This window comes from Phyllobates terribilis, unplaced genomic scaffold (genome assembly GCF_046119375.1).
Source record: "Phyllobates terribilis strain yellow unplaced genomic scaffold, ASM4611937v1 Scaffold_9__5_contigs__length_417890890, whole genome shotgun sequence".
Classification (NCBI taxonomy): domain Eukaryota; kingdom Metazoa; phylum Chordata; class Amphibia; order Anura; family Dendrobatidae; genus Phyllobates; species Phyllobates terribilis.
In genome coordinates this window covers 32,650,496-32,677,523 of record NW_027362769.1, presented here as the reverse complement: position 1 = coordinate 32,677,523, position 27,028 = coordinate 32,650,496, and the positions used below count along the sequence as shown (strand labels likewise).

Genomic DNA, 27,028 nt, shown 5'->3' with positions numbered 1-27,028 from the left:
TGGTGGGGACGGCTGAAGAAAGGACAGAGGGAGAGCTCAGGGCCACGCTCCGGACTTGTTTGGGGGTTGGCTGGATCCAGGACCTGGTGGACGCAGCACGGCTCGGGTGGTCACTAGCAGCTGGAGTGACCAGTACAACATCTGCAGTAAGTAAACACCCTTAACTGCACAACCCGACTCTGTCTTCACTGCCGTCTGCACTACACCACCACAACCCCCATCCTCTGCGCCTGTCCCCTCTGAGGCTATACCCCTCCCGTTGGGGGTTATCTCACCAAGCTGCGCACCCACCATCAGCCTCAGCGGACCCTGCTGCAGCGGCGGCCACAGTGACCGCATCACAACGGGTGGCGTAGTCGACACAAAAGAACTTTAGTAACATCTGTAGAACTGCCACATCACACTGAGCTTGACGCCCTGGGCACGGGACCGGGTCACAGCCGCTCGGAGACTACAAACCCCCCATCTGATCCGGTGCCGGGTATTCCCCTCAAAAAGGAATATGTCCCAGGGGGCGCGTCAACTTTGGCGTAGTCGGCAGGATTACGTGCCCGCAACAACCGGGTACTGCGTGCCTGAAGAAAAGTGCAAGTTTACCTCAGAAAGAAGTCTCCCGCCGGTTCCGGAGGGTCCACGCCATCGGACTCCATCACCAGTCGTTTCCCGCCGATTGTCCGCCATTTCCAACTTGTTCCCGCCATCTGCAGAGTTTCCCGCCACTGGGCGACGCTTCCCGCCAAAACCGCAGATTTCCCGCCTTGGAAGAGCAGCGGACGCCATTATGGGCGTGCCAAAGGAGGGCAAGAGGCCACCTCCCATCGTGGGCCAGGACAGAAAATGGCGCCAAAAGTGGAAACCGCCCCCACCAACAGAGACTGTGATGCTGGAGGTGTCTGTCAGCGTGAAAGAACTACCCCTGGAGCTGACAGTCACCGAGTTGCCCCGGGACCGCCCTCTAAGTGGGAGGAGACGAAAGAGAAGAGAAAAGATGGGTGTCGCTTGGAGCAGTCTGGAGCGAGCGCACCCGGAGGCAAGAGGTCTAACGAGGAGTAGCGGAGGAGCTTACCCGGAGATGGAGAGAAAGCAGAACAGCACCGGCCCGCTGGCCAGGAGTCTGCTAGAGACCGAGGAAGGAGGGCAGAGCAGCACCGGCCCGCTGGCCAGGAGCCTGCCGGAAGAAGAGCAGAGCAGCACCGACCCGATGGTCAGGAGCCTGCTAGAGTCCACAACCCCGCTAGGTCTAGCGGAGATCTTAGCGCAGCTCCCCCGAGACCGGGAGTGTGCACAGACTGCCCTGGAGGGCCTCGCATGGAGGATGGCCCGGGTACAGCGTGAGATACTGGCGGAGTGGAGCCGGGAGATGACCCAGCAAGCAGAGACCAGTCAACGGAGCACGCTACCCTGGAAGAGGAAGCAGACCGCCTCTGAGGATGGCGCGGGAGGACCCAAGGCCGGAGACGGCGCCGAGAAGAGAGCCGAACACATGGAGGCAGGTAAAGGGGACGCCTATACCCCAAGCCGTGAAACCGCCCACCTGCCCCAGCTCCCCGTCGCAGAGCCCGAAAGTCCCCCTGCTGTGCCCGTAGCCGCCATGCCACCGCTATGGACTAGGCCCCGACCGGAAGCCGCCGCAGCGACCCCTGTGACGTCACGCGCCTCGACCCGGAGCGTGACAAAGCAGGAAATACCACCAGCCTGGTCGCAAGGCCTAGTACCCCCGGGCGCCGCATCACCAACAGCGCCCCCTACCTCCGCGGAGCCTCCGGCCTGGCCGCAAGGCCAGGTAGCCCAGGGTGCCGCCGTCCTAACGGTGCCCTTCACCTTCCAGGTGCCCCAGGCCTGGCCGCAAGGCCTGGGCAACCCGGGCGCCACCACCACCGCGCCCGCGCCCGTAAAACCAAGGGTGCCACACCTGGGGGAGGACTTGTTCAGCCAGCTCACATGGCCGGACGGGCGGCCCTTCATCTGGCCCGAAGGATACCATGAGCTGGAGCGGCAACAAAGACTAGGGCCCTTGTGTGAGCCCCTGATCCCGGCTCCGAAGCCCGTGACTCGGGTCTCGCCTCCTTTAGAAGAAGCCCAATTCGAGTGGGACCCCACGGGAGAAGATTTGATGGGGTTCACCGGAGAAACTCGGGCAGTCGCCGCTGAGCGTACTGAGTGCTGTCGTCAGCAGCTAGCAGAGTTTGCCCGAGAACGGGAGGAGAGGCGGGTCAGAGAACAACAGGCCCAAATCCGGAGCGCGGAGCAGAAGAGCCGGACTAGGAGGAACCCCTGTGCAGCGCACTGTCCCCGCACCATCGGGACGGTGATAAAGTTCAACCCGCAGCATGGGTGGGGCTTTATTCGGGACCGTAACAACCGCGGTGACGTTTTTGTGACCCGCAGAGACGTCGAGTCCCACCTGCCGGAAGGTCACAAAGGCCGTGACCTCTACGTAGGAGACGAGGTCACTTTCACCCGGCACAAGTGTGCCAAAGGACCTTACGCCCTCCACGTACACCGCTTGACGGAGGAGGAGTTGCGGTACGGGGAGGAGGAGCCAGAGGACCCGGACGGGTCTGAAGCAACACCGTATCGCCAAGAAAAAGCAGGAGGGAGCCGTCGTTGAGGACGGGGGTAGAGACTGTATATAGTTGCCTGTAGGGGCACAGTGAACCGTTGCTGCTAAAATAGTCCCCGTTGGGACCAGTGAACTGTTTACCCGTTAACCCCTTCATCCTACAGGCTGAGGACTGTGAGCAGCCATTCCCTTCCCTCTACCTGGCCGAGGACTGAGAGCGGCCAATTTCCCCTGTAAATAGTTGCGCGTCCTAAAGCGCCCCCTACCGGTTTTATAGAAAACCAGATTTTCTAAGAGACTGTCGCACTTTTCCCGGACACACGGTGCACAGTGTCCGGAGGAGGAACCTGAAACAAGAAACGACTACGAGAATGTTTATATGAAAAGTTTTATATATATAATGTTTTATATGTTTTATTATGTTTATATGAAAAAAAAAATTTTTGTATGTTTTGGTGTTTTTGTCTTTACAGCCCGAGGACGTGCTGTGATTTACCAGGGGGGAATGTAGCACCCTGAGGATTCGGCTGCTACAGGGGTATTGCACCTCAACCCAGAGGTGTGATATTCCACTCCCGGGTAAGGATGGAGAGTGGAACTGAGCTCGGTAGGCTGCATGCACTACATACATCCCATTTCCGAGGAACAGGCCGACGGTACTCCCACTTAGAAATGTGCAGGTACGACCGAGTCTGTTCCTGGCTGGAGTGGGAGGGGGGTGGTACATCCCATGTAGTGTAGGGGCAGATAGGGGGAGCAGCCTGGGTAAAGATAGGAGCTCATTGGGTGCTGGTCACCTGAGCTCACACATAGAGGGTGTATATAAGGTGGGCACCAACTAGAATCAGGGTCAGACGCAGAGAGTCAGATGCAGAGAGGATCAGCTGCAGAAAACAAGTTAGGAGAGGAGAGAAGAAAGACCAAGACCCAGAGTGAGAGAGGAGAAAAGAGAAAGACCCAGAGCACAGAAGAGAAGGGACCCAAGAACCCAAATCAGAGCACCGGGTGAGGAGTCAGCATCAGGGTACCGGAACCCAAGCTGGTGGGGGTAAAAACAATCCCCAGCCAGAGACCGGAGACCGTGGGCAGTGTCTGTCACGGTCACCCACCACATTCACCCCGAAGGCACACCACATGAAGGGTCAGGGAACCCAGGGCCAAGGGTGTCCCAACAGAAGGCCCGAGGGAGCTGGACCTAGGTGGATCACTGGTGGGGACGGCTGAAGAAAGGACAGAGGGAGAGCTCAGGGCCACGCTCCGGACTTGTTTGGGGGTTGGCTGGATCCAGGACCTGGTGGACGCAGCACGGCTCGGGTGGTCACTAGCAGCTGGAGTGACCAGTACAACATCTGCAGTAAGTAAACACCCTTAACTGCACAACCCGACTCTGTCTTCACTGCCGTCTGCACTACACCACCACAACCCCCATCCTCTGCGCCTGTCCCCTCTGAGGCTATACCCCTCCCGTTGGGGGTTATCTCACCAAGCTGCGCACCCACCATCAGCCTCAGCGGACCCTGCTGCAGCGGCGGCCACAGTGACCGCATCACAACGGGTGGCGTAGTCGACACAAAAGAACTTTAGTAACATCTGTAGAACTGCCACATCACACTGAGCTTGACGCCCTGGGCACGGGACCGGGTCACAGCCGCTCGGAGACTACAAACCCCCCATCTGATCCGGTGCCGGGTATTCCCCTCAAAAAGGAATATGTCCCAGGGGGCGCGTCACTATATGTTAGGGGGGTTAAATCACCCAAAGGGAGTGGTTTTGTGTGGATGACATGGAGATGGGAGGGAAGTCATTCACCCTAACTCCACCTCAAGGTGTGGCTGTGCAAGGTTAAATGCTCAGTCACTAATTTTTTTTCTGTGGTTGTGTGTCTGGAGAGGCAAGACTCCAGACTGGAAAGTTTCAGCTCAGGAGGAGCTGAAGCGTGTGCTATAACGTGTGCGGGCGAACCCCACACACATATGGACTGTGCTATTGTTTATCTTTTGTTTGCCGTTATGCCAGAAAGGCTGTGTTTATTTTGCTGAACCTGCAGTGCTTTATGCCATTACAATAAGCCTGCAGAGGAAACCGTTTTCCGGTTTTTCTGAAAGTAGCTGAGTGAGTCGTCTTACCACACTAGCTACAAAAAGCGTTTACAAGCTGTGATGCTTGCAAAAGGGGGTGCTACTAGATACTAACCATGCAGGGTGCCCAAATTTTTACATTGGCCCATTTTCCTTTTTGGCATTTTTAAAATGTAAAAAATGACATATAACCACCGCAGCTTGTGAATGCAGCCTAACCTGGGCTATGGCTATACAGAGACATTTTGTAGTTAGACTTGTTTTTTATATGGTAGAGATGAGCAGAGTGAAACAAGGGACTTAGGATCAGCATCCAGGCCAGTGGCACCTGGCCGCTAGACAAGAGGTCTACGAACTTCTTACCTTCTGGTGTCCTCGGCATGACTTTTGATTAGCCAGGGCTGGTGCCATATATGTGTAATGTCGCACAGATGATGTCGTGCTAGCCCTAACAAATCAATTGCCATGCCAGGGACGCTGAAAGATGAGAGATTCGCTGGCCTCCAATGTAGCAGCCAGGTGCCACTTACCTGAATACTGAACGAGAGTCCCGTGAATCGATCCGCTCATCTCTACTATGCAGTAAACCTTAAAAAGAGTTCCAAATTTCCACACAGTAGTAGGACACTCTAAAAAACCTTATCGCATCCAAGCAGTTTAATCTCCAGACTAAAGAGAACCTAAAGATCGCTATCACTTAGGAGTATTATGCAACCATAAAACTGTGGGAACATTAGGGATAGTAATTCCCCAGACCATAACCAAAGGATAGTCCCATCTTGCAGAAATTCCCTGAGGAGATGAAGATAAAACCATTGGGGAAGGAAACAGGGACAAAAGAGAGCAATTTGCATAACATATAAGGGTGTATATGCCCTTATATACAAATTGCTCTATTTTGTACCTGTTTAGGTACTGCATTTATCAGGGTGAAAACAAAAAAAACCTAAAGAGATGAACTGGAATAGAAGTTGGTGTGCATGCAGCGTGTAAGCGCATGTTCACACTGGCCACTAAACAGACAAAACCCAAGATAAAAACATAATAAGCAAATATTCTGCAGTAAATAAATAAATGAACAGCAATAGTGTACGAAAATAACATAGGGTGCTTAGTTAACATAATTTTGATCAAAAAAATTAACAGCCATCCCACCACATCACAGTGACCCTATCCCTGATGGTCCTAACCTCTAATATTAAAAAATTACAATTTGTCAAGTGACGTGCATGTGGATAAGGTATAAGAAGGACTGAACCCAGCTAGTGGACATGCAGCCATGGGGAACCACATGAATGTAATGTCCAGCTCAAACAAGGCACGCCACACCTTTATATGCACTAGGTGCAAACAAACTGAAACAAAAAAACCTAAAGAAATGAACTGAAATATAAGTTGGTGTGCATGCAGCGTGTAAGCGCATGTTCACACTGGTCACTAAACAGATAAAGCCCAAGATAAAATCATAATAATCAAATACCCTGCAGTAAATAGATAAACAGAAATAGTGCATGAAAGTAATATAGGGTGCTTAGTTAACATAATTTTGATGAAAAAAATGTAAAAGGAATCCCACTGCATCACGGTGACCCTATTCGGCACGGTCTTAACCTCTAATACTAAAACCTTACCATTTTTCAGGTGACATGCATGTGGAGAAGAGCTGAGAGGGACTGAGACCCGGCTAGTGGACACACAGCCATGGGGAACCACATGAATGTCAGTTGAAAAATGGTAAGGTTTTAAAATGTGGCTCAGTGGTTACTGGTTAGCACTGTAGCCTTGCAGCACTGGGATCCTGGGTTCAAATCCCACCAAGGACAACATCTGCAAGGAGTTTGTATGTTCTCCCCGTATTTGCGTGGGTTTCCTCCGGGTACTCCGGTTTCCTCCCACACTCCAAAGACATATGACGCGCCCCCAGGGCCGTGGGGTACTCGGCAGCCGGGCCTATGGATGCCGGTCTGGGGGATATCACGGTGGCTGGCCCGGTCCATGACCCAGGGCAGTCAGTGCAAAAAGGGGATAGTATTAGGGGATCAGTTCTTCCTCAGGCAGATTAGGAGTACCTGAGAGAACCCCACTTTCTCGTGTTCCTAGCTAGACCGACTTCATGCTGGGTCTTTCTCCCTCCTGCCCTGCGCAGCCCACTCTCAGTCTCGCTCGTGTGCTCTGAAGTCCCTCCTGTCCGTCGGAGTTCACAGACCTGCTTGACCTTCACGGGGATTAGAATGCGGCTTCGGCAACTGGCTATATAAGCCAGAAGCCTCCGTTTTTTTTCAGCCGGGACTTGAAGTACACGTCTGGGCCAGGGGCCGGTCCCCTTCTTGCGGCCTACGATCTGTCTTCTGACAGATTCGGGGCGTACGGGTGCCGTCCCGCACTCGCCGTACCCCCTAGGATCCCTTCACAGAATGGAGCCTACTCCCTGCTCCCCTCCTGGGCCTCTAACACTAGGCCCTAGTTGTGGAGCAGAGCTCCTAATGAGACTCTGCTCCGAGACTGTTCTTCTGAACTGTCGTCTCTGTCTGTATCTACCACCCTAAGATGGCTACCCTATTTATATCTCCTACCAAAGTGCTCCACTAAACTACTTCCTTCACCCACACCCACTACTGGTCCCCCCTACCTCTGGGTTCCCCCCACTCCAGCCAGGGTCAGGGCTCAGGAGGAACATACATTGCGTCTTGCCCTTCCAGCTGACCTGGAGCAGTGTAGTGTTGGATGCAGGTGTTGGGGTTTCGGGCATCACTCCCTCCTTACCTGAGAGGAGACATCACACCTCTGGGTGAGGTGCAGTACCCGTGTGGCGACTGAACCCTCAGGGGCGCCACACATACTGTTAGGGAGCCTATATTGTTAGCCCCAATGGGGACAGTGCCCATAATGTCTGTAAAGCGTTGTAGAATTAATGGCGCTATATAAGTGAGTAAAATAAATAAATAAAATAAATAAATATTGGAGGTTAGGACCATTCTGAATAGGGGCACCGTTATGTGGTTGCATGGCTTTTACATTTTTTTAACAAAATTATGTTAACTAAGCACCCTATATTATTTTCATTTATCAGGGCAGTATTCAATGTGAGGCCTTTGAGAGTGAGTACAAGGCAGTACAGGTGTGCAACAGGGATAGAATAGTATCCTGATCCGCTGTAGGACGCCTACATGAATGTGATACCAATATGAACAATTGGGCAAGATTGATCCGTTTTTTATACATACACTAGTACGCTTTTGGGAGTACATCTGTACCTCCATTAGATGGTACCACCATCGGGATGTGCATTTGTACCACCATGTATATTGGTATCACCACTTCCAAAAAAAAGTGTAATAAGTAATGACATTTATTTTAAAGAAAGTTTTCACAGTGAAGAAATTAAAGCATAAATACAATATTTAAACTACATGGTGAGCGAAGAAAAAAAAATAACTTAAAAACACAAAAAACAACTCCCACATCCCCTCCGTCCCCCCCAAAAAATAAATAAAATATAATTTATTTATACCCCAAAATGGTTCTAGAAAAAATGTGTCACAACATTAAAAGTAAAAAAGAAAATGGTGGTATGTTGTGGTCACTTTTTAACCTAAACATGCAATTATTATGTAAAAGTAGTAAACAGAAATACAACTGTTCATATTCCAACACATGGAATAAAACTCTAGGGTCTCCCCATGCACAGAATCTTCCCTCGTCAGGGCTGGAAGTCCCGGCCTAACTTGAGAGGTCCTGTGATTTCAGCACTCACAGCAGTGATAAGAAGATGCGATGAGAACAGGATGGGTGACGGCGAGGATCCAGAGGGGTTAGTGGTAATGTGGGTATAAGTATTTGTTAACCTTTTGATGGCCCTTTATGGCTCAGAAAAATGGTGGCCCGTAATCACCATTTTGCTGAAACCGCGAAGAGTGGAATTACAAAAAATCCTCATTTTGGATTTTTGTAATGTTCGAGTAGAATTAAATTCCACTCAGATATATTTGTTCCTCTCTAGATTGTATGATTACAGTGACATATACGATGTTAAATACAATATATTTCAGGGGTAAGTAGAGGATGAGTAAAACAAATTCCGAAAGACCATTACATTATGTGAAGGTATAAGGCTGGGTTCACTAGAGAATTACCGTATTTGCTGCGATTTTATCATTTCATTAATAACAGTAAAATAAAACTCCACAACAATATTTGTCACAATATTTATATATCTGTTTTCTCCCTGAATATAGCTGGCTTTTATACCAACCTGAAAGGTCCTGCATGCACGCTGCAAGCATTCAACTTGGTCCTTATGCTCTGGGATGATTTGTAAAACCTGGTCCCTAGACAAAAAGGAAGAATGATGGTTGGCACATAGAAAATATATTCATCTCCATGTGGGCAATCACAGTTCACATGGAAAAGTGTTGTAACATGAAAGTGTTTTAACGATGCCGGTTTTAAGCTAGCGCCTAAATAAGAAATATGTAGCAGCTCCTCCCCAGTCAAAGCTGACGATAATGAATCCTTTATGAATACATTCATGCCTTCCTCATTTAATAACTGTAACGACCTTGAAAATTTCTGCAGGATTCCTTTTTATCTCTCTTACATCTTCAATTCTCAGGCATGGTAATCTCTGCTAGAATCGATTTTTATTTTCAAAACGAGAGGCGTAGTTAACCCTCTGAGGGAACAATTAATGTGCTTAATACAGCACTAAAGTTTAGCGCTAAATCTGAGGCATATTCCAGCGAGAATACATGGTTACATGGTTTCTCCAAATTAGAGATTTTATAGCATTTGTAGGCGGAATGATTTCAATATAACTTCTTACTGCACTAAAGGGCATAGATTTTCTGTATACAGTTCTCTCATATAAAAATACATGCAAAATTAAAACATAAATTTCAGAATTTGCTGCCTGTCACATCACTAGCACTCTGAAAATGAAAATGGTGGAGGCCCACAAAGAAGGAGAAGGCAATAAGAAGATAGCAAAGCGTTTTCAAGTTGCCTTTTCCTCAGTTCGAAATGTAATTAAGAAATGGCAGTTAACAGGAACAGTGAAGGTAAAGATAAGGTCTTAAAGACCAAGTAAAATTTCAGTGTTAGCTCCTCGTGGGATTACTAAAGAGGCAAATCAGAACCACTGCTTGACTGCAAAACACCTTCAGAAAGATTTAGCAGTTTCTCGAGTTGTGGTACATTATTCTACACAAATATGGCCTACATGGAAGAGTCATCAAAAGAAAACCTCTCCTGCATCCTCACCATGAAATTCAGCATCAGAAGTATGCAAAAGAACATCTAAACAAGCCTGATGCAATTTGGAAACAAGTCCTGTGTATCGATGAGGTTAAAATAGAATGCTTTGGCCACAATGATCAATGGTATGTATGGAAAAAAAAGGACACACAATTTCAGGAAAAAAACTTCTCGCCAACCATTAAGTATGGGGGTGGATCAATCTTGCTTTGGGGTTATGTTCCAGCCAGTGGCACAGGGAACACTTAACGGGTAGAGGGAAGTATGGATTCAATGAAATTTCAACAATTTTTGATGCAAACATAACACCATGTGTAAAAAAGCTGAAGTTGAAAGGAGAATGGCTTCTACAAATGGATAATGATTCTAAACACACGTCAAAATCCATAACAGACTATCTCAAAAGGCGCAAGATGAAGCTTTAAAAATGGCCCTCACAGTCCCCTGATCTGAACATCATTGAAAATCTGTGACTAGGCCTCAAAATAGCACGGCATTAGTGATGGGCGAACACTAAAATGCTCGGGTGCTCGTTGCTCGGGTCGAACACATTGGAATACTCGGGTGCTCGACCCGAGCAACGAGCCCAATATAAGTGTATGAGAAACTCGAGCGTTTTTCAGGCGGCTCCCCACGGCGATCTGCAGAGGCCTAAAAATTGTCCAAATCGATGGGAACAGTGCTCAAGTAACATGGGAACAGCATAGGGAAGACCCCTGGAAGCATTTCTTACTCCCAGGTCACTGCTGTGAACAATGTTGTCAGAGGTATTCCGCCACTTTTACGGACTCACAATAAAACATACAAAAACGAAACCAAAATGAATTTTCCTGGGAAATATGTTAAGGAACATCCTTTTCAGGGTAATGACTTGTATATGAGGCAAAATAAATAACCAAAAAAAAAAAATACTCCTCTACACCTTGGGCTATGTTCACACGTAGCGTTTTTGATGCATTTTTGCACTTTTGCATTGCTTTCAACCGTGACAAATGCAATCACAGGGAAATGTCATTTTAACATTTTACAACCTTATCTGGACATGTGGTGTGTGAGACATGATCAGACACATCCTGTTTCATTTATGAAGGAGGGACTCTGAAAGTCACAAAGCCTATTTTTATAGGGCCATTAGGCGGCCTTTACTATTCTTAAAGGGCCAGCAGTCGGCCCTCACTATTCTTAGAGAGTCATCAACCGGCTATGCTTTGTTGTTCCCATTACTAAAGAGTGGGTCTCCTTTACTGTTATTGCGTATGCAGTGAGTGGCAGGGCTGCCCAAAATTAGGACCTACTCCAATGCTCCTTGGAAGAGACGGAGAGGAGGGCCTCCGGAAAAAAAATGTTCCCATTATTAGGAAGTGAGTCTCCCATTGTGTTTGCCTATGCAGTGAATGCAAGGGTTGCCAAAAATTTGGAGGCACTACAATGTCCTTTGGAAGAGACGTGGAGGTCAGAGGGCCTCCTGAAAACAATGTTCCCATTATTAGGAAGTGGGTCTCCCATTGTGTTTGCCTATGCAGTGAATGCTAGGGTTGCCAAAAATTTGGAGGCACTCCAATGCCCCTTGGAAGAGACGTGGAGGTCAGAGGGCCTCCTGAAAACAATGCTCCCATTATTAGGAAGTGGGTCTCCCATTGTGTTTGCCTATGCAGTGAATGCAAGGGTTGCCAAAAATTTGGAGACACTCCAATGCCCCTTAGAAGAGACGTGGAGGTCAGAGGGTCTCCTGAAAACAATGTTCCCATTATTAGGAAGTGGGTCTCCCATTGTGTTTGCCTATGCAGTGAATGCAAGGGTTGCCAAAAATTTGGAGGCACTCCAATGCCCCTTGGAAGAGACGTGGATGTCAGAGGGCCTCCTGAAAACAACGGTCCCATTATTAGCAAGTGGGTCTCCCATTGTGTTTGCCTATGCAGTAAATGCAAGGGTTACCAAAAATTTGGAGGCACTACAATGTCCTTTGGAAGAGACGTGGAGGTCAGAGGGCCTCCTGAAAACAATGTTCCCATTATTAGGAAGTGGGTCTCCCATTGTGTTTGCCTATGCAGTGAATGCTAGGGTTGCAAAAAATTTGGAGGCACTCCAATGCCCCTTGGAAGAGACGTGGAGGTTAGAGGGCCTCCTGAAAACAATGCTCCCATTATTAGGAAGTGGGTCTCCCATTGTGTTTGCCTATGCAGTGAATGCAAGGGTTGCCAAAAATTTGGAGACACTCCAATGCCCCTTAGAAGAGACGTGGAGGTCAGAGGGTCTCCTGAAAACAATGTTCCCATTATTAGGAAGTGGGTCTCCCATTGTGTTTGCCTATGCAGTGAATGCAAGGGTTGCCAAAAATTTGGAGGCACTCCAATGCCCCTTGGAAGAGACGTGGAGGTCAGAGGGCCTCATGAAACAATGTTCCCATTATTAGGAAGTGGGTCTCCCATAGTGTTGGCCTATGCAGTGAATGCAAGGGCTGCCAAAAATTGGGAGGCACTCCAATGCCCCTTGGAAGAGTTGTAGAGGGCCTCATGTAAAATGTTTCCATTATTAGGAAGTGGGTCTCCCATAGTGTTGGGCTATGCAGTGAATGCAAGGGCTGCCAAAAGTTGGGAGGCACTCCAATGCCCCATGGAAAAGACGTGGAGGAGGGCCTCATAAAAAAATGTTCCCATTAGAAAGGAGTGGGTCTCCTGTACTTGTAATGCCCATGCACTAAGTGTATGGGCTGACAAACTTTTACCCCTGGGGGGTACACATGAACATACTGCATAATTATTATTTTTTTATTGGCATCATAAACACCTTTTAAAAAAATTATGTGGGTGTTGCATCACGGATCACGATCACCCTGGTGATATGGTGGTGGAGGATGAGGATGAGGAGAAGGAAGACAAGAGCAAATAGTCAAAATCAGGAAGCGTATACTCATGTGTGGGTGTGAAAAGGTGCATGGGAATACATCTTCCAAAAAAAGAAACTGGATTTTAGTTTATGTTCTGCTGCTATCATTTGGTGGTGTTGAGAAGTCTGGCCCAATCCAGCCCTTGTTCATTTTTATAAGAGTCAGCCTGTCAGCATTTTCAGTTGACAGGCGGATGCGCTTATCAGTTATAATTCCACCAGCGGCACTAAAAACCTGCTCTGATAAAATGCAAGCGGCAGGGCAGGCCAGGACCTCCAAGGTGTAGAGAGCCAGTTCATTCCACGTGCACAGCTTGGATACCCAATAATTATAAGGCACGGAGGACGTTGGTAAGGTCGGCAAGGTACTCCCTCAGCATCTTCCCAAACTTTGCCCTCCTTGTGAGAGTACCCCACGCCTCAGGGCCTATGCGATGGGAGGGGCTGAGAAAACTCTCCCTGAACTTTGACAGTGTTCCCCTGCCTCTGCTGGATTGGAGTTGTGTCTCTCTTGCCTGTACTCCTTGGTTGTCCAACAAACTGTGACTTCTGTCGCCAGCATTTTCAGATGGGAATTTTTTTAATGTAGCGTCGGCGTCCCTGCCTCCTGCTAGGCAGGGACGCTGTTCCCCTCACCTCTCCGCTCCGAGCCCGGCGTCCTCCTCCTGATCTGCTGGCAGCGTGCGCTCCTTCCCGGCCACGGTGCTTAGGGCGCGCGCGCGCTCCCCCCCTCTTAAAGGGACCGCGCGCGCCGTCCTAAGGAGTCCCCGGCCAATGGCCGGAGGACTTCACCATATATAAGGCACCTCCTCCAAAATGGAGGTGCCCGAGCAATGTTGTTGCACTGTTCACTACTCTGCTTCAGCCCTCAGGTCCCGTTGCCTGTTACCTGCCAGTTACCTGCCAGTTTCCTGCCAGTTTGCTGCCTGATTCCTGCCTGTCATCCGCTTTCCTGCTTGCTAGTCTGAGGTCCGACGGTCTGCCTTCCGACACCTGTCAGTCTGTCTATGGACCAGCTTGCCCGCTCACCTGGGAGCGCTCACCTGCTACCTGTCTGTTAGCCTACCTGGAGGCTCCGCCGTCACGTGCTGTGACCATCTGCCAGTCCAGAGACTCTTGCCTGCTCACCTGGGAGCGCTCATCTGCTACCTGCCAGTTAGCCTGCCTGGAGGCTCCGCCGTCACATGCTGTGACCACCTGCTTATCCAGAGACTCTCGCCTGCTCACCTGGGAGCACTCATCTGCATCTGCCTGTTAGCCTACCTGGAGGCTCCGCCGTCACATGCTGTGACCACCTGCTTATCCAGAGACTCTCGCCTGCTCACCTGGGAGCACACACCTGCCATCCGCCTGCTAGCCTACCTGGAGGCTCAGCCGTCACAGGTCGTACCAACCCTATACCCAGAGACTGCCCCGGTCACTTGCTGTGACCTCCTGCCCGTTTACCCAGAGACTGCCCCGGTCACTTGCTGTGACCTCCTGCCCGTTTACCCAGAGACTGTCCCGGTCACTTGCCGTGACCTCCTGCCCGTTTACCCAGAGACTGTCCCGGTCACCTGCTGTGACTACCTGCCCGTCTTCCCTGGTCACCACCCGCTTCCTTACAAGGATCGCCCCCTTGTATAGTTGCTCAGAGGTTCCGCCTCCCAGACCCGTTACAGTTTGCTCGGGCCATGGAACCCGGTGGTACCCAAGCTCCCTCGCTCTCGGACCTATGTCATGAACTGTCCCGTCAGAGGTCCCAACAGGAGTCCATCCTGGGTCACCTGCGGAATGTCAACTCTCGCCTGGACACTCTGACTGCTCCACCAGCAACCACCGCTAGTGTCTTGACTCGCAACCCGGCAGCGCCGCTGCCCACCAATACCATGGTATCCTGTCCTGGACCCCGACTTTCCGCACCTCCTCGCTACGGAGGCGATCCCGCTCAAGCTCGGGGCTTCATAAACCAGTGCACCCTGCACTTCGAACTCTTGTCCCACCAGTTTATCTCCGACCGGTCCAAAGTGGCCTTTATCATGTCCCACCTCACGGGGGAGGCTCTGGCTTGGCTGAATCCTCTATGGGAGAGAGGAGACCCTCTGGTGTCCGACTTCTCAGCCTTTCTCACGGCTTTCCGGAAAGTCTTCGATGAACCCGGACGGAAGACCTCATCCGCATCGTCTCTGCTACGCCTCCGTCAGGGAGATCTCACCGTGGGCCAATATGCCATACGGTTCCGTACCCTTGCCTCGGAGCTGGCCTGGGATAACGACGCTCTTGTGTCTGTCTTCTGGGAGGGTCTGTCCGGCCGTATTAAAGATGAACTTGCCGGTCGGGACATTCCTACCACTCTCGACGACTTAATAACTCTTGCCACCCGGATTGACCTACGGTTCCAGGAGCGCGCCAAAGAGGTCTCTCGTGAGAGAAGGTTTCCACGTCTAGCTCCCATCTTCCAGAAACCCGTTATTCCCTCCGTTTCTCCCCAGGCACACTCTCCTGAGCCTATGCAGGTCGACCAGACCAAGATGGTCAAAACCCGTCAAGACTTACGCCGTGCCGAGGGGAGCTCAGAGTGGTCGTCCTAGACAAGAATAAATCCTCTCCATCTCTACTGTTGTCAGTCTCAATCGTCTGCGGGGAGAACCGTTATTTCGAACTAGCCCAACTTGACTCTGGAGCAGCCGGGAATCTTATTTCACAGTCCCTGGTAGAGAAATACCACATTCCCACCAAACCTCTGGCCGTACCTATATCTGTCGCCGCCGTGGATGGGGGCCTCTTACCACATCCCATCCAACTCATCACCGAATCTCTGACTCTACAGGTGGGAATGCTACATTCCGAGAGCATCTCCTTTCATGTTCTGCCTGGACTCTCTCACGCACTATTGCTTGGCCTGCCTTGGCTCCAGAGACATGCACCCGTGCTTGACTGGCAGACCGGAGAGGTCCTTCGCTGGGGACAGGACTGCCATAAGACTTGTCTAGTTCCCGTTCATCCTGCCCGTCCTACTCCTACCCCAGCCAATCTGCCCGGTCTTCCGGTTCCCTATTGGTCTTATGCGGATGTCTTCGATAAAAAAGAGGCAGAGACTTTACCTCCTCATAGACCATACGACTGCCCTATCGACCTGTTACCCGGTACTACTCCTCCCTGTGGGCGTATTTACCCATTGTCCGCTGCTGAGACCCGGTCTATGTCCGAATATATTGAGGAGAACCTGGCCCGGGGATTTATCCGGAAATCTACCTCCCCGGCGGGAGCAGGCTTCTTCTTCGTTAAAAAGAAGGACGGTTCTCTCCGTCCCTGCATAGACTATAGAGGCCTAAACCAGATCACGGTGAAGAATAAGTACCCCCTTCCGCTCATTCTGGAATTATTTGATCGTCTGAGGGGGGCTAGAATCTTCACCAAACTGGACCTTCGTGGGGCGTACAACCTGGTCCGTATCCGTCAGGGGGATGAATGGAAGACGGCATTCAACACCCGGGACGGCCACTATGAATATCTGGTAATGCCCTTCGGTCTCTGTAACGCTCCCGCCGTCTTTCAAGAGTTGGTCAATGACATCTTCCGGGACCTTCTCTACTCCTGCGTGGTGGTGTACCTGGACGACATCTTGGTCTTCTCTCCGGATCTCCAGACTCACCGGAGGGATGTTCGTCAGGTCCTGCTCAGGCTCAGGCAGAACCACCTCTTCGCTAAATATGAGAAGTGCCTTTTTGAGCAGACCTCGCTTCCGTTTTTGGGCTACATAATTTCTCAGACCGGCCTACGAATGGATCCTGAGAAACTGTCTGCCATCGAGAAGTGGCCTCGACCGGAGGGGTTGAAGGCCATTCAGCGATTCCTGGGCTTCGTCAACTACTACCGCCTCTTCATACCGCACTTCTCTTCCCGGACTGCCCCAATTTCTGCGCTCACCCGTAAGGGCACTAATCCCAAAGAGTGGCCGCCCGAAGCAGAGGAGGCCTTTCTTTCCTTAAAACAGGCCTTCTCTTCCGCCCCGGTGCTGCATCGCCCAGATGGCAACAAGCAGTTCTTCCTGGAAGTTGACGCCTCCTCCTCTGGAGCAGGAGCGGTACTTACCCAAAGATCGTCTTCCGGGAGAATGGTAACTTGTGGCTTCTTCTCCAAACTCTTCTCCCCTTCGGAGCGCAACTATTCCATAGGAGATCGAGAGTTATTGGCCATCAAGCTGGCATTGGAGGAGTGGCGTTACCTGCTCGAAGGGGCTCTTCACCCGGTAATAATTTACACTGACCACAAGAACTTGGCTTACCTCCAGCATGCCCAGAGACTTAACCCGCGCCAAGCCTGGTGGTCCTTGTTTTTTGCTCGCTTTGATTTTGTTCTTCATTTTCGCCCGGCTGACAAAAACATCAAGGCGGACGCCTTGTCCCGATCCTTTCTGGTGTCTGATCTCGAGGAGGAACCTAAACACATCATCGATCCCGCCAGAGTAATGCAGGTGGCTCCCGTGAGTCTAAATCGTCTCCCTCCCGGCAAGACGTTCGTATCAGTACCTGATCGGGAGAAGATCCTACACTGGGGTCACTCGTCTAAACTAGCTGGCCACGCCGGTCAGAAAAAGACCCTCCAGCTTATTACCCGGCACTACTGGTGGCCTACCCTGCACAAGGACGTAATTGACTTTGTTTCTGCCTGTGTGTCCTGCGCCCGCAACAAGGTTCCGAGACATCTGCCAGCCGGTCGCCTCCTTCCGCTTCCTGTACCTGCTGCCCCCTGGCAGCATATAGCTATGGACTTCATAACTGATCTCCCCGTCTCTGCTGGTTGTACGGTCATTTGGGTGGTCGCTGACCGCTTTTCCAAGATGGCTCATTTCGTTCCCCTGCCAGGCCTCCCGTTTGCACCCGAGCTGGCTAAAGATTTTATACGCCACATCTTTCGTCTTCATGGCTTGCCCCTCCACATCGTGTCGGATCGTGGGGTACAGTTCACCTCACGCTTCTGGAGAGCCACTTGTAAACTGCTAGACGTCACCCTGGACTTCTCCTCCGCTTACCACCCCCAGTCTAATGGTCAAGTGGAGCGGATCAATCAGAACCTGACCAGTTACCTCCGGCACTTCGTTAATGCCCACCATTCTGACTGGGTGGATCTCCTGCCATGGGCTGAATTCTCGTACAATAACCACGAGAGCGAATCTTCCTCCAAATCCCCGTTTTTTGTAGTCTTCGGTCAGCATCCTCGGATCCCATTTCCCATCTCCACCTCGGTGGATAATCCGGCTGCGGAATCTCTCGTTAACAAATTTTCCTCCATTTGGGAGAGTACCCGATCCGCACTCCTTCAGTCGTCCGAGCGGATGAAAAGACACGCTGACAAAAAACGTCTGGATCCTCCACAATTCCGTCCTGGGGATAAAGTCTGGCTCTCGTCCAAGTATGTCCGGCTCAAGATTCCTTCCTATAAGTTAGGGCCTCGGTTCATCGGTCCTCTGGAGGTTATCAGTCAGATCAACCCAGTGGCCTATAAATTGAAACTCCCGGCCAATCTACGGATCCCTAACTCCTTCCATGTATCTCTCCTCAAACCCGTGGTACTTAACTCTTTTTCCAAGTCTACAGGTATGCCTCCTGCTCCGGTTTCTGCTGAAGACGAGTTTGAGGTAGAGAACATTCTGGCCACAATAAGGGTAAGAGGAAAGACCTTTTTTCTAGTAGATTGGAAGGGGTTTGGTCCTGAGGAGAGAACGTGGGAGCCCCAGGAGAACATCCATGCCCCTCTCATCCTTGCTAAATTTCTGTCTGGCCTAAAAAAGGGGGGGCCTAAAGGGGGGGGTACTGTAGCGTCGGCGTCCCTGCCTCCTGCTAGGCAGGGACGCTGTTCCCCTCACCTCTCCGCTCCGAGCCCGGCGTCCTCCTCCCGCTCTGCTGGCAGCGTGCGCTCCTTCCCGGCCACGGTGCTTAGGGCGCGCGCGCGCTCCCCCCCCTCTTAAAGGGACCGCGCGCGCCGTCCTAAGGAGTCCCCGGCCAATGGCCGGAGGACTTCACCATATATAAGGCACCTCCTCCAAAATGGAGGTGCCCGAGCAATGTTGTTGCACTGTTCACTACTCTGCTTCAGCCCTCAGGTCCCGTTGCCTGTTACCTGCCAGTTACCTGCCAGTTTCCTGCCAGTTTGCTGCCTGATTCCTGCCTGTCATCCGCTTTCCTGCTTGCTAGCCTGAGGTCCGACGGTCTGCCTTCCGACACCTGTCAGTCTGTCTATGGACCAGCTTGCCCGCTCACCTGGGAGCGCTCACCTGCTACCTGTCTGTTAGCCTACCTGGAGGCTCCGCCGTCACGTGCTGTGACCATCTGCCAGTCCAGAGACTCTTGCCTGCTCACCTGGGAGCGCTCAACTGCTACCTGCCAGTTAGCCTGCCTGGAGGCTTCGCCGTCACATGCTGTGACCACCTGCTTATCCAGAGACTCTCGCCTGCTCACCTGGGAGCACACACCTGCCATCCGCCTGTTAGCCTACCTGGAGGCTCCACCGTCACATGCTGTGACCACCTGCTTATCCAGAGACTCTCGCCTGCTCACCTGGGAGCACACACCTGCCATCCGCCTGCTAGCCTACCTGGAGGCTCAGCCGTCACAGGTCGTACCAACCCTATACCCAGAGACTGCCCCGGTCACTTGCTGTGACCTCCTGCCCGTTTACCCAGAGACTGCCCCGGTCACTTGCTGTGACCTCCTGCCTGTTTACCCAGAGACTGTCCCGGTCACTTGCCGTGACCTCCTGCCCGTTTACTCAGAGACTGTCCCGGTCACCTGCTGTGACTACCTGCCCGTCTTCCCTGGTCACCACCCGCTTCCTTACAAGGATCGCCCCCTTGTATAGTTGCTCAGAGGTTCCGCCTCCCAGACCTGTTACATTTAATAGTTTCGTATCAAGGGACTTCTGGTACTGCCCCATTTTTGTAGACCTGTCCGCTTCAGGAATAAGAGATAAAAAGTTCTCTTTGTAGCATGGGTCTAGAAGTGTCACCAACCAGTAATGACTGTCACCCAAAATTTTGAGAACGTGAGGGTCACAGGAAAGGCAGCGTAACATAAACTCAGCCATGCGTGCCAGACTGGTAACAGGCAAGACATCCGTGTCCTCACCAAGAGGACAACTGACCATGCTCTCCTCCTCCTCCTCCTCCCTGTCCTCAGACCATCCACGCTGAACAGACGGTATGACAGGTGTGCAGGTATTACCGTCTATAGCACATGAAACTAGCTCCTGTTCTTCCTCCTCCTCTTCCTCATTGTCACCCAATCCATGTTGGGATGAGATGAGGCTGGGCTGTGTGTAATCACCCTGTATGGTTCCTTGCTCCATCTCATCGTGATCCGCCTGCAATGCATCCTCTTTGATTGTGAGCAGAGAGCGTTTCAGAAGACAGAGAAGCGGGATGGTGTTGCTAATTATGGCGTCATCGCCACTCACTATCTTGGTGGAGTCATCAAAGTTTTTGAGGATGATACATATGTTTGACATCAATGTCCACTCCTGAGGTCTTATGTGTGGAATCTGAACTGAATACCGACGGCCTTGTTGATGCTGGTAGTCAACAACTGCCCTCTTCTGCTCACAAATCCTTCCCAACATCTGCAGTGCAGAGTTCCAACGCGTGGGGACATCACACACCAGTCGGAGAGCCGGACGCTGCAAACGTTGCTGAGACATGGCAAGGGTGGTGGAAGCTGTAGCTGACTTTCTAAAATGGCACACAGGCGGCATCCTTTAACAAGCAGATCCGGCAGCTCCGGTTTTGAGAAACCGCTGAACCACGAGGTTAAGCACATGGGCCAGGCATGGTACATGTGTGAGCTCACCTCGCCTCAGAGCCACCACCAGGTTCCGGCCATTGTCACACACGACCGTACCTGGCTGTAGGTTCAGCAGTGTCAGCCACAGATCCGCCTGCTCTTTCAGAGTTGTCCACAACTCTTCAGCATTGTGCGGTTTGTCACCTAAGCATATTAGCTTCAGCACAGCTTCCACTATGTTAACCCAGTGTGCCGTCAGCGAGATGTACCATCCCTGCCCCAAAGCACTTGTCCACGTATTCATGGTTAGGTGGACTTTCCCAGTAACTGCATTGTTGAGGGCACAGCTAATGTGGGACACGTGCTTGTGTAATGTGGGGACAGCACACCAGGAGAAATAGAGGCGGCTGGGGGCCATTTGTGACTTTGAGGACTCGACAAAGATGGTGAGCGGCGATGACACCATAAGTAGCGTCACTATCCTGCTTCTCTATCTTCTGAAATGCTCTCTGCTCACAATCAAAGAGGATGTATTGCAAGTGGAGCACGATGAGATGGAGCAAGGAACCATACAGGGTGATTACACACAGCCCAGCCTCATCTTATCCCAACATGGATTGGGTGACAATGACGAAGAGGAGGAGGAGAAGAAGGAAGAACAGGAGCTAGTTTCATGCGCTATAGATAGTACTACCTGCACAACTGTCATACCGTCTGTCAGCGTGGATGGCCTGAGGACAGGGAGGAGTAGGAGGAGAGCTTGGTCAGTCGTCCTCTTGGTGAGGACACGGAAGTGTTGCCTGTTAGCAGTCTGGCACGCATGGCTGAGTTTATGTTACACTGCCTTTCCCGTGACCCTTGCGTTCTCAAAATTTTGAGTGACAGTCATTACTGGTTGGTGACACTTCTAGACCCACGCTACAAAGAGAACTTTCTATCTCTTATTCCTGAGGTGTACAGATCTACAAAAATGGGGCAGTACCAGAAGGCCCTTGTTGCGGAACTATTAAAAAAAATCCCATCTGAAAACGCTGGTGGCAAAGGTCACAGTTCGTTGGACAACCATGGAGTATAGGCGAGAGAGACACAACTCCAATCCAGCAGAGGCAGGGGAACACTATCAAAGTTCTGGGAGGGTTTTCTCAGCCCCTCCCACCGCACAGGCCCTGAGGCGTGGGGTACTCTAACAAGGAGTGCAAAGTTTGGGAAGATGCTGAGGGAGTACCTTGCCGACCGTACCAACGTCCTCCGTGATTCCTCTGTGCCTTATAATTATTAGGTATCCAAGCTGGACACGTGGAATGAACTGGCTCTCTACGCCTTGGATGTCATGGCCTGCCCTGCCGCTAGCGTTTTATTATAGCGGGTTTTTAGTGCCGCTTCTGGAATTATATCTGAAAAGCGCATCCGCCTCTCAATTGAAAATGCTGACAGGCTGACTCTTATAAAAAAGAACAAGGGCTGGATTGGGCCAGACTTCTCAACACCACCGAATGATAGCAGCGTAACATAAACTCAAATCCAGTGTCTTTTTTTGGAAGGTGTATTCCCATGCACCTCTTCACACCCACACATGGGTATACGCTTCCTGATTTTGGCTATTTGCTCTTATCCTCCTCCTTCTCTTCATCCTCATCCTCCACCATCATATCAACAGGGTGATCGTGGTCCATGATGCAACACCCACATCATTTTTTAAAGGGTGTTTATACAGTATGTTCATATATACCCCCAGGGGTAAATGTTTGTCAGCCCATACACTTAGTGCATGGGCATTACAAGTATGGGAGACCCACTCCTTTCTAATGGGAACATTTTTTATGAGGCCCTCCTCCACGTCTTTTCCAAGGTGCATTGGAGTGCCTCCCAATTTTTGGCAGTCCTTGCATTCACCGCATAGGCCAACACTATGGGAGACCCACTTCCTAATAATGGGAACATTTTTTCATGAGGCTCTCCGACCTCTATGTCTCTTCCAAGGGGCATTGGAATGCCTCCCAATTTTTGGCAGCCCTTGCATTCACTGCATAGGCCAACACTATGGGAGACCCACTTCCTAATAATGGGAACATTTTTTCATGAGGCCCTCTACATCTCTTCCAAGGGGCACAGGAGTGGCTCCCAATTTTTGGCAGCCCTTGCATTCACTGCATAGGCAAACAGTATGGGAGACCCACTTCCTAATAATGGGAACATTATTTTCAGGAGGCCCTACTCTAAGTTTCTTCAAAGGGGCATTGGGGTGCGTCCAAATTTTGGGAATCCCTGTCACTCACTGCATACGCAATAACAGTATAGGAGACCCACTCTTTAGTAATGGGAACAACAAAGCATAGCCGGCTGATGGCTCTCTAAGACTAATTAGGCCCGACTGCTGGCCTTTTAAGAATAGTAAAGGCCGCCTAATGGCCCTATAAAAATAGGCTTTGTGACTTTCAGAGTCCCTCCTTCATGAATGAAACAGGATGTGTCTGATCATGTCTCACACACCACATGTCCAGATAAGGTTGTAAAATGTTAAAATGACATTTCCCGGTGAATGCATATGTCACGGTTGAAAGCAATGCAAAAGTGCAAAAATGCATCAAAAACGCTACGTGTGAACATAGCCCAAGGTGTAGAGGAGTATTTTTCTTTAGGTTATTTATTTTGCATCATATACAAGTCATTACCCTGGAAAGGATGTTCCTTAACATATTTCCCAGGAAAATCCATTTTGGATTCGTTTTTGTATGTTTTATTATGAGTCCGTAAAAGTGGCGTAATACCTCTGACAACCTTGTTCACAGCAGTGACCTGGGAGTAAGAAATGCTTCCAGGGGTCTTCCCCATGCTGTTCCAATGTCATTTGAGCACAGTTCCCATGGATTTGGGCAATTTTTAGGCCTCTGCAGACCGCCGTGGGGAGCCGCCTGAAAAATGCTCGAGTTTCCCATAGACTTACATTGGGCTCGTTGCTCGGGTCGAGCACCCGAGTATTCCAATGTGCTCGACCCAAGCAACCAGCACCCGAGCATTTTAGTGCTCGCCCATCACTAGTTATAAATAATATACACATTATTTATTATGAGTGACCAGGAAACTTTGCAGTTTTGACATTCTGAGGTGGATGGGAGTTATCTATTGATTTCTACATGGGAATAATATTGGCCTTTAGTGGTGATTTTAATTACTTATTGTGCTCAGGAAATTGAAAGCTGCTTTGATTGGTTGATATAGACAACCACCATAGTTTACATGAATCTGCCCCATTTCGCTGCTGTGGCATCTTTTTTGTGATTCGGCTGTAGTTGTTATTTACAAAATGTTTCTTGCTCTAGGTCATAGATAGCTCTCAGGCAGTGTAATTATATTTGGCCCTCGAGAAAATACTAAATGTATAAAAGAGCTGGCCAGTCGGTAGACAGCGCATGCACCGCTAATACTACAAATACGGTGTTTCCGGTCCACGATGCTCCAACACGTCCCGTAGTAACGCGCTCCCCAGCTATGACATGCTTCCTGACCGGCATTCACCTGAACCGGAAGTTCCCTCCTCTTCTTCCTACACCAGTGAGCACTCCCCTTGCTCTCTCTCATACATAGCTCTTACTACCCTCTATCTCCTCCACAAGCTGGGCACAGTATGCTATTGATCTGGTGCGCTCATGCCATGGTTTATTTTATTGCTCTATTTAGTCATGTATTCTACATTTTGTTTGTTTGTACATTGTTATCCTTTCCCTATGAACTGAGATCTTACTATTTTTGTTCACTACCTACCATCCTGATTCTGTGAATATTATTGTTTCAGTGCTGTTTCTGTACTTCTGATGCTGTCTACGTCCCTATATTCCCTTCTATTTAAGAGTCACTACACATTTGCATTCCCCTGTATACTGCTACATACCATCCCCACAACCCTAACTGTTCTGCAGCATTGGGGTTTTTCCTACCCCAGGCAGATTCCCAAAACCCATTTTTCTACTTTTTTCTATCACAATTAATGGAATAAATATCAAGGTTGGCCCCCAACTTTGTCCGTGTTTAATTTTGGCCCACTATATACTTGAGTTCGACATCCCTGCTCTAGGTAGAGCCTGACAAGAGCGAGTACTTTCCTTTTCAGCCTCAGCTCCTTATTAGATAAGAGTAGGGCAGACTGTGGCTGCCGGAGCAGGCTGTGACGTTGGCATCAGCGGCCCTGCTGGATGTACCCCTATATGGTTTGGTACTTACACATTCAGTTTACCTTGTATTTAATTCATTTACATCCCTTTATCCTAACTGGTTTGAGATAATTGCCAGTCCCTGAGTATGACCATCCACTGGAGTCCAGAATAAGCAGGGTATACTGAATACCAGTCTGCTCAGCTACTCTTGCTCCATACACTAGGTAATATTATTTTTCCTTTTTAACTCCTTACTGACATCCTCTGTACATGTAAGCACTAGTCGGTAGCGGGTGTATAAAGTGGACTCACCGGGTGATAATGGCTGTGACACAGCCAGGATCTGCCTCTAACAGTCGCAACCTGTTAAATGCCGCTGTCAAACTCTAAGGACTCGTTCACATAATCGTAATTTTGGTCCGAGTGGAATCCACCAAAACACTGGATCACACTCGGACCAATGTTATTTTATGGGGCCGTCCACATGTCCAAAGTTTTCCTCGGACCGGGTTAGTCTGAGGAAAAAAACACAGCATGCCCAAGTTGTATCCGATGATTGGATTGCATTTAGCCATGCAAGCCAATGACTCCATGGAAAATATTGGACTGCACTTGGATGACATCTGAATGTGGTCCGATTTCCACGGACTGACAGAATTAAGAAGTTGGAGACGATTTTTCCATCTACTCCTCATCCGAGATAATCGGATCACACTGTGATCAGAGTGTGATTTGCATAATTGTCCCGATTATCTCGGTTGAGAGAAATTACTGTCATGTGACACTAGCCTAACAGTGGCATTAACTTAACAGCACACCGGCATCAGGGCACGTCATTCTATGCGCCCATTGGCGCCCCCATAATGCCAACATAGGGTGCCGATAGGTGGCTATAACAGCTGTGTACCTGTAGAAGATCTTCATACCTGTCATCACAGGGCTGCTTTGAAACCCTGCTTGTGGCTGAGCTTCAATGGAGACCATGATTTTTACTATATGCAGCAATAATGCTGTATATAGTAAAAGCAATCAGACGATTGCAGGGAAAAATAAAAAAAAAAAGCTTTTAAGATCAAATCACCCCCCTTTTCCCACATTAAAAATAAAGATAATAAAAAATGTTAAATATATCAAAATATAAAAATAATTAACCTGATCGGTAAACTCCGTAAACAGAAAAAAAAATTGAAAAACCAAAATTGTGTTTTTTTGATCGCAACAATACCTCAAAAATGCTGTAGGAAGCAATCAAAATCTCGTATCCCTCCCAAAATGATATATTAAATGTTGTCTCGTCCTGCAAAAAATAATCCCCCACACAGCTCCATCAATCAAAAAATGAAAACGTTACGGGTATCGGAAAATGGCCACTGTTACACCCAACGGTGGGGAACATGGATTTGTGGTACCACTGTGCCATGGACCGGGCCTACCCTGGAGAGGCGTAACTAAGCAGCTGCCTTGGTGTTCACTGGAGCTGCCAGATACCACTCCAGGGTGGTGTCCGACAGTAGCTGCTGACCCCAGGGGTTAGGTTAGCTGACACTGATTAGGGCTCCATTCAGACTCAGTAGATACAGTCCAGGATCACTGGCACAGAGACTTAGATAGGGGAACGTTCAACTACTGGCCGCACCGGGACCAAGGGACTTCGGGAGCAGGACTGGCTGCACCAGGACCAGGGGACAATGTTCAGGCACTGCCCGCGCTGGAACCAGGGGACGAGCGTTCAGGCCCTGGCTGCTCAGGGACCAGGGCTCGAGGGTTCAGGCACTGGCCACTCCTGGACCAGGGGACGAGGAATCAGGCACAAGTGAAGCCCAGCTGTGCTTGGTATCACAGATCCTAGAAGGGTGTATTGAAGGATTCCTCCACAAGAGGCCCCCATAACCATTCACACATCTTCACCTTCCACCTCAGACCACCAGAGGGAGCCCGTTAGGGAGATATATAAGGGAAGGTGGAGCCAGGCAGCAGTTAGTCTAAGTGAGAGTCTAGTTCAGTCTGGTTTAACAGTGAGTCCAGTACAGCCTGAGAAGAGTTACCTCAGAGGACAAAAGCCTGTTCCAGCTCCTGCAATTGCTATCCTGCAGTGGAGCTTATCCAGATCAAGACTCCTTGTAGCTCAGAGAGGTGAGCTTTAGGTGTGCCGGCGCCATAAGATCGGTGAAGTGCGGCACGCTGCCGTTAGTGTGAGTAGCCTATTGAGGGTCCGAGTAGGCCGAAGGCGAAGAGTAGAGAGTTAGTTCATAGGGGGCAGAGGAGCTTAACTAGCTCACCCCGAAGAAAAAGTAGTTACCGGACACCGGGTCCGAAGCTTGCCGGGATCTCCACGACCCA

The 27,028-nt window shown here is 50.0% G+C and overlaps 1 protein-coding gene across 4 annotated transcripts in view; it reads right to left on the bottom strand.

Annotated features, from left to right (window-relative positions):
- CPO (carboxypeptidase O) overlaps window positions 1-27,028 on the bottom strand; it is a 507,705-nt gene that overhangs the window by 111,212 nt on the left and 369,465 nt on the right. For 3 of the 4 annotated variants that reach the window (XM_073646349.1, XM_073646350.1, XM_073646351.1), the window contains one exon: window positions 8,894-8,969. The exons of the other annotated variant lie outside the window; for it this stretch is intronic. In XM_073646349.1, the coding sequence (XP_073502450.1) occupies window positions 8,894-8,969 (76 nt within the window). The remainder of the gene's footprint in view (window positions 1-8,893; window positions 8,970-27,028) is intronic. 4 annotated transcript variants of the gene reach the window in all.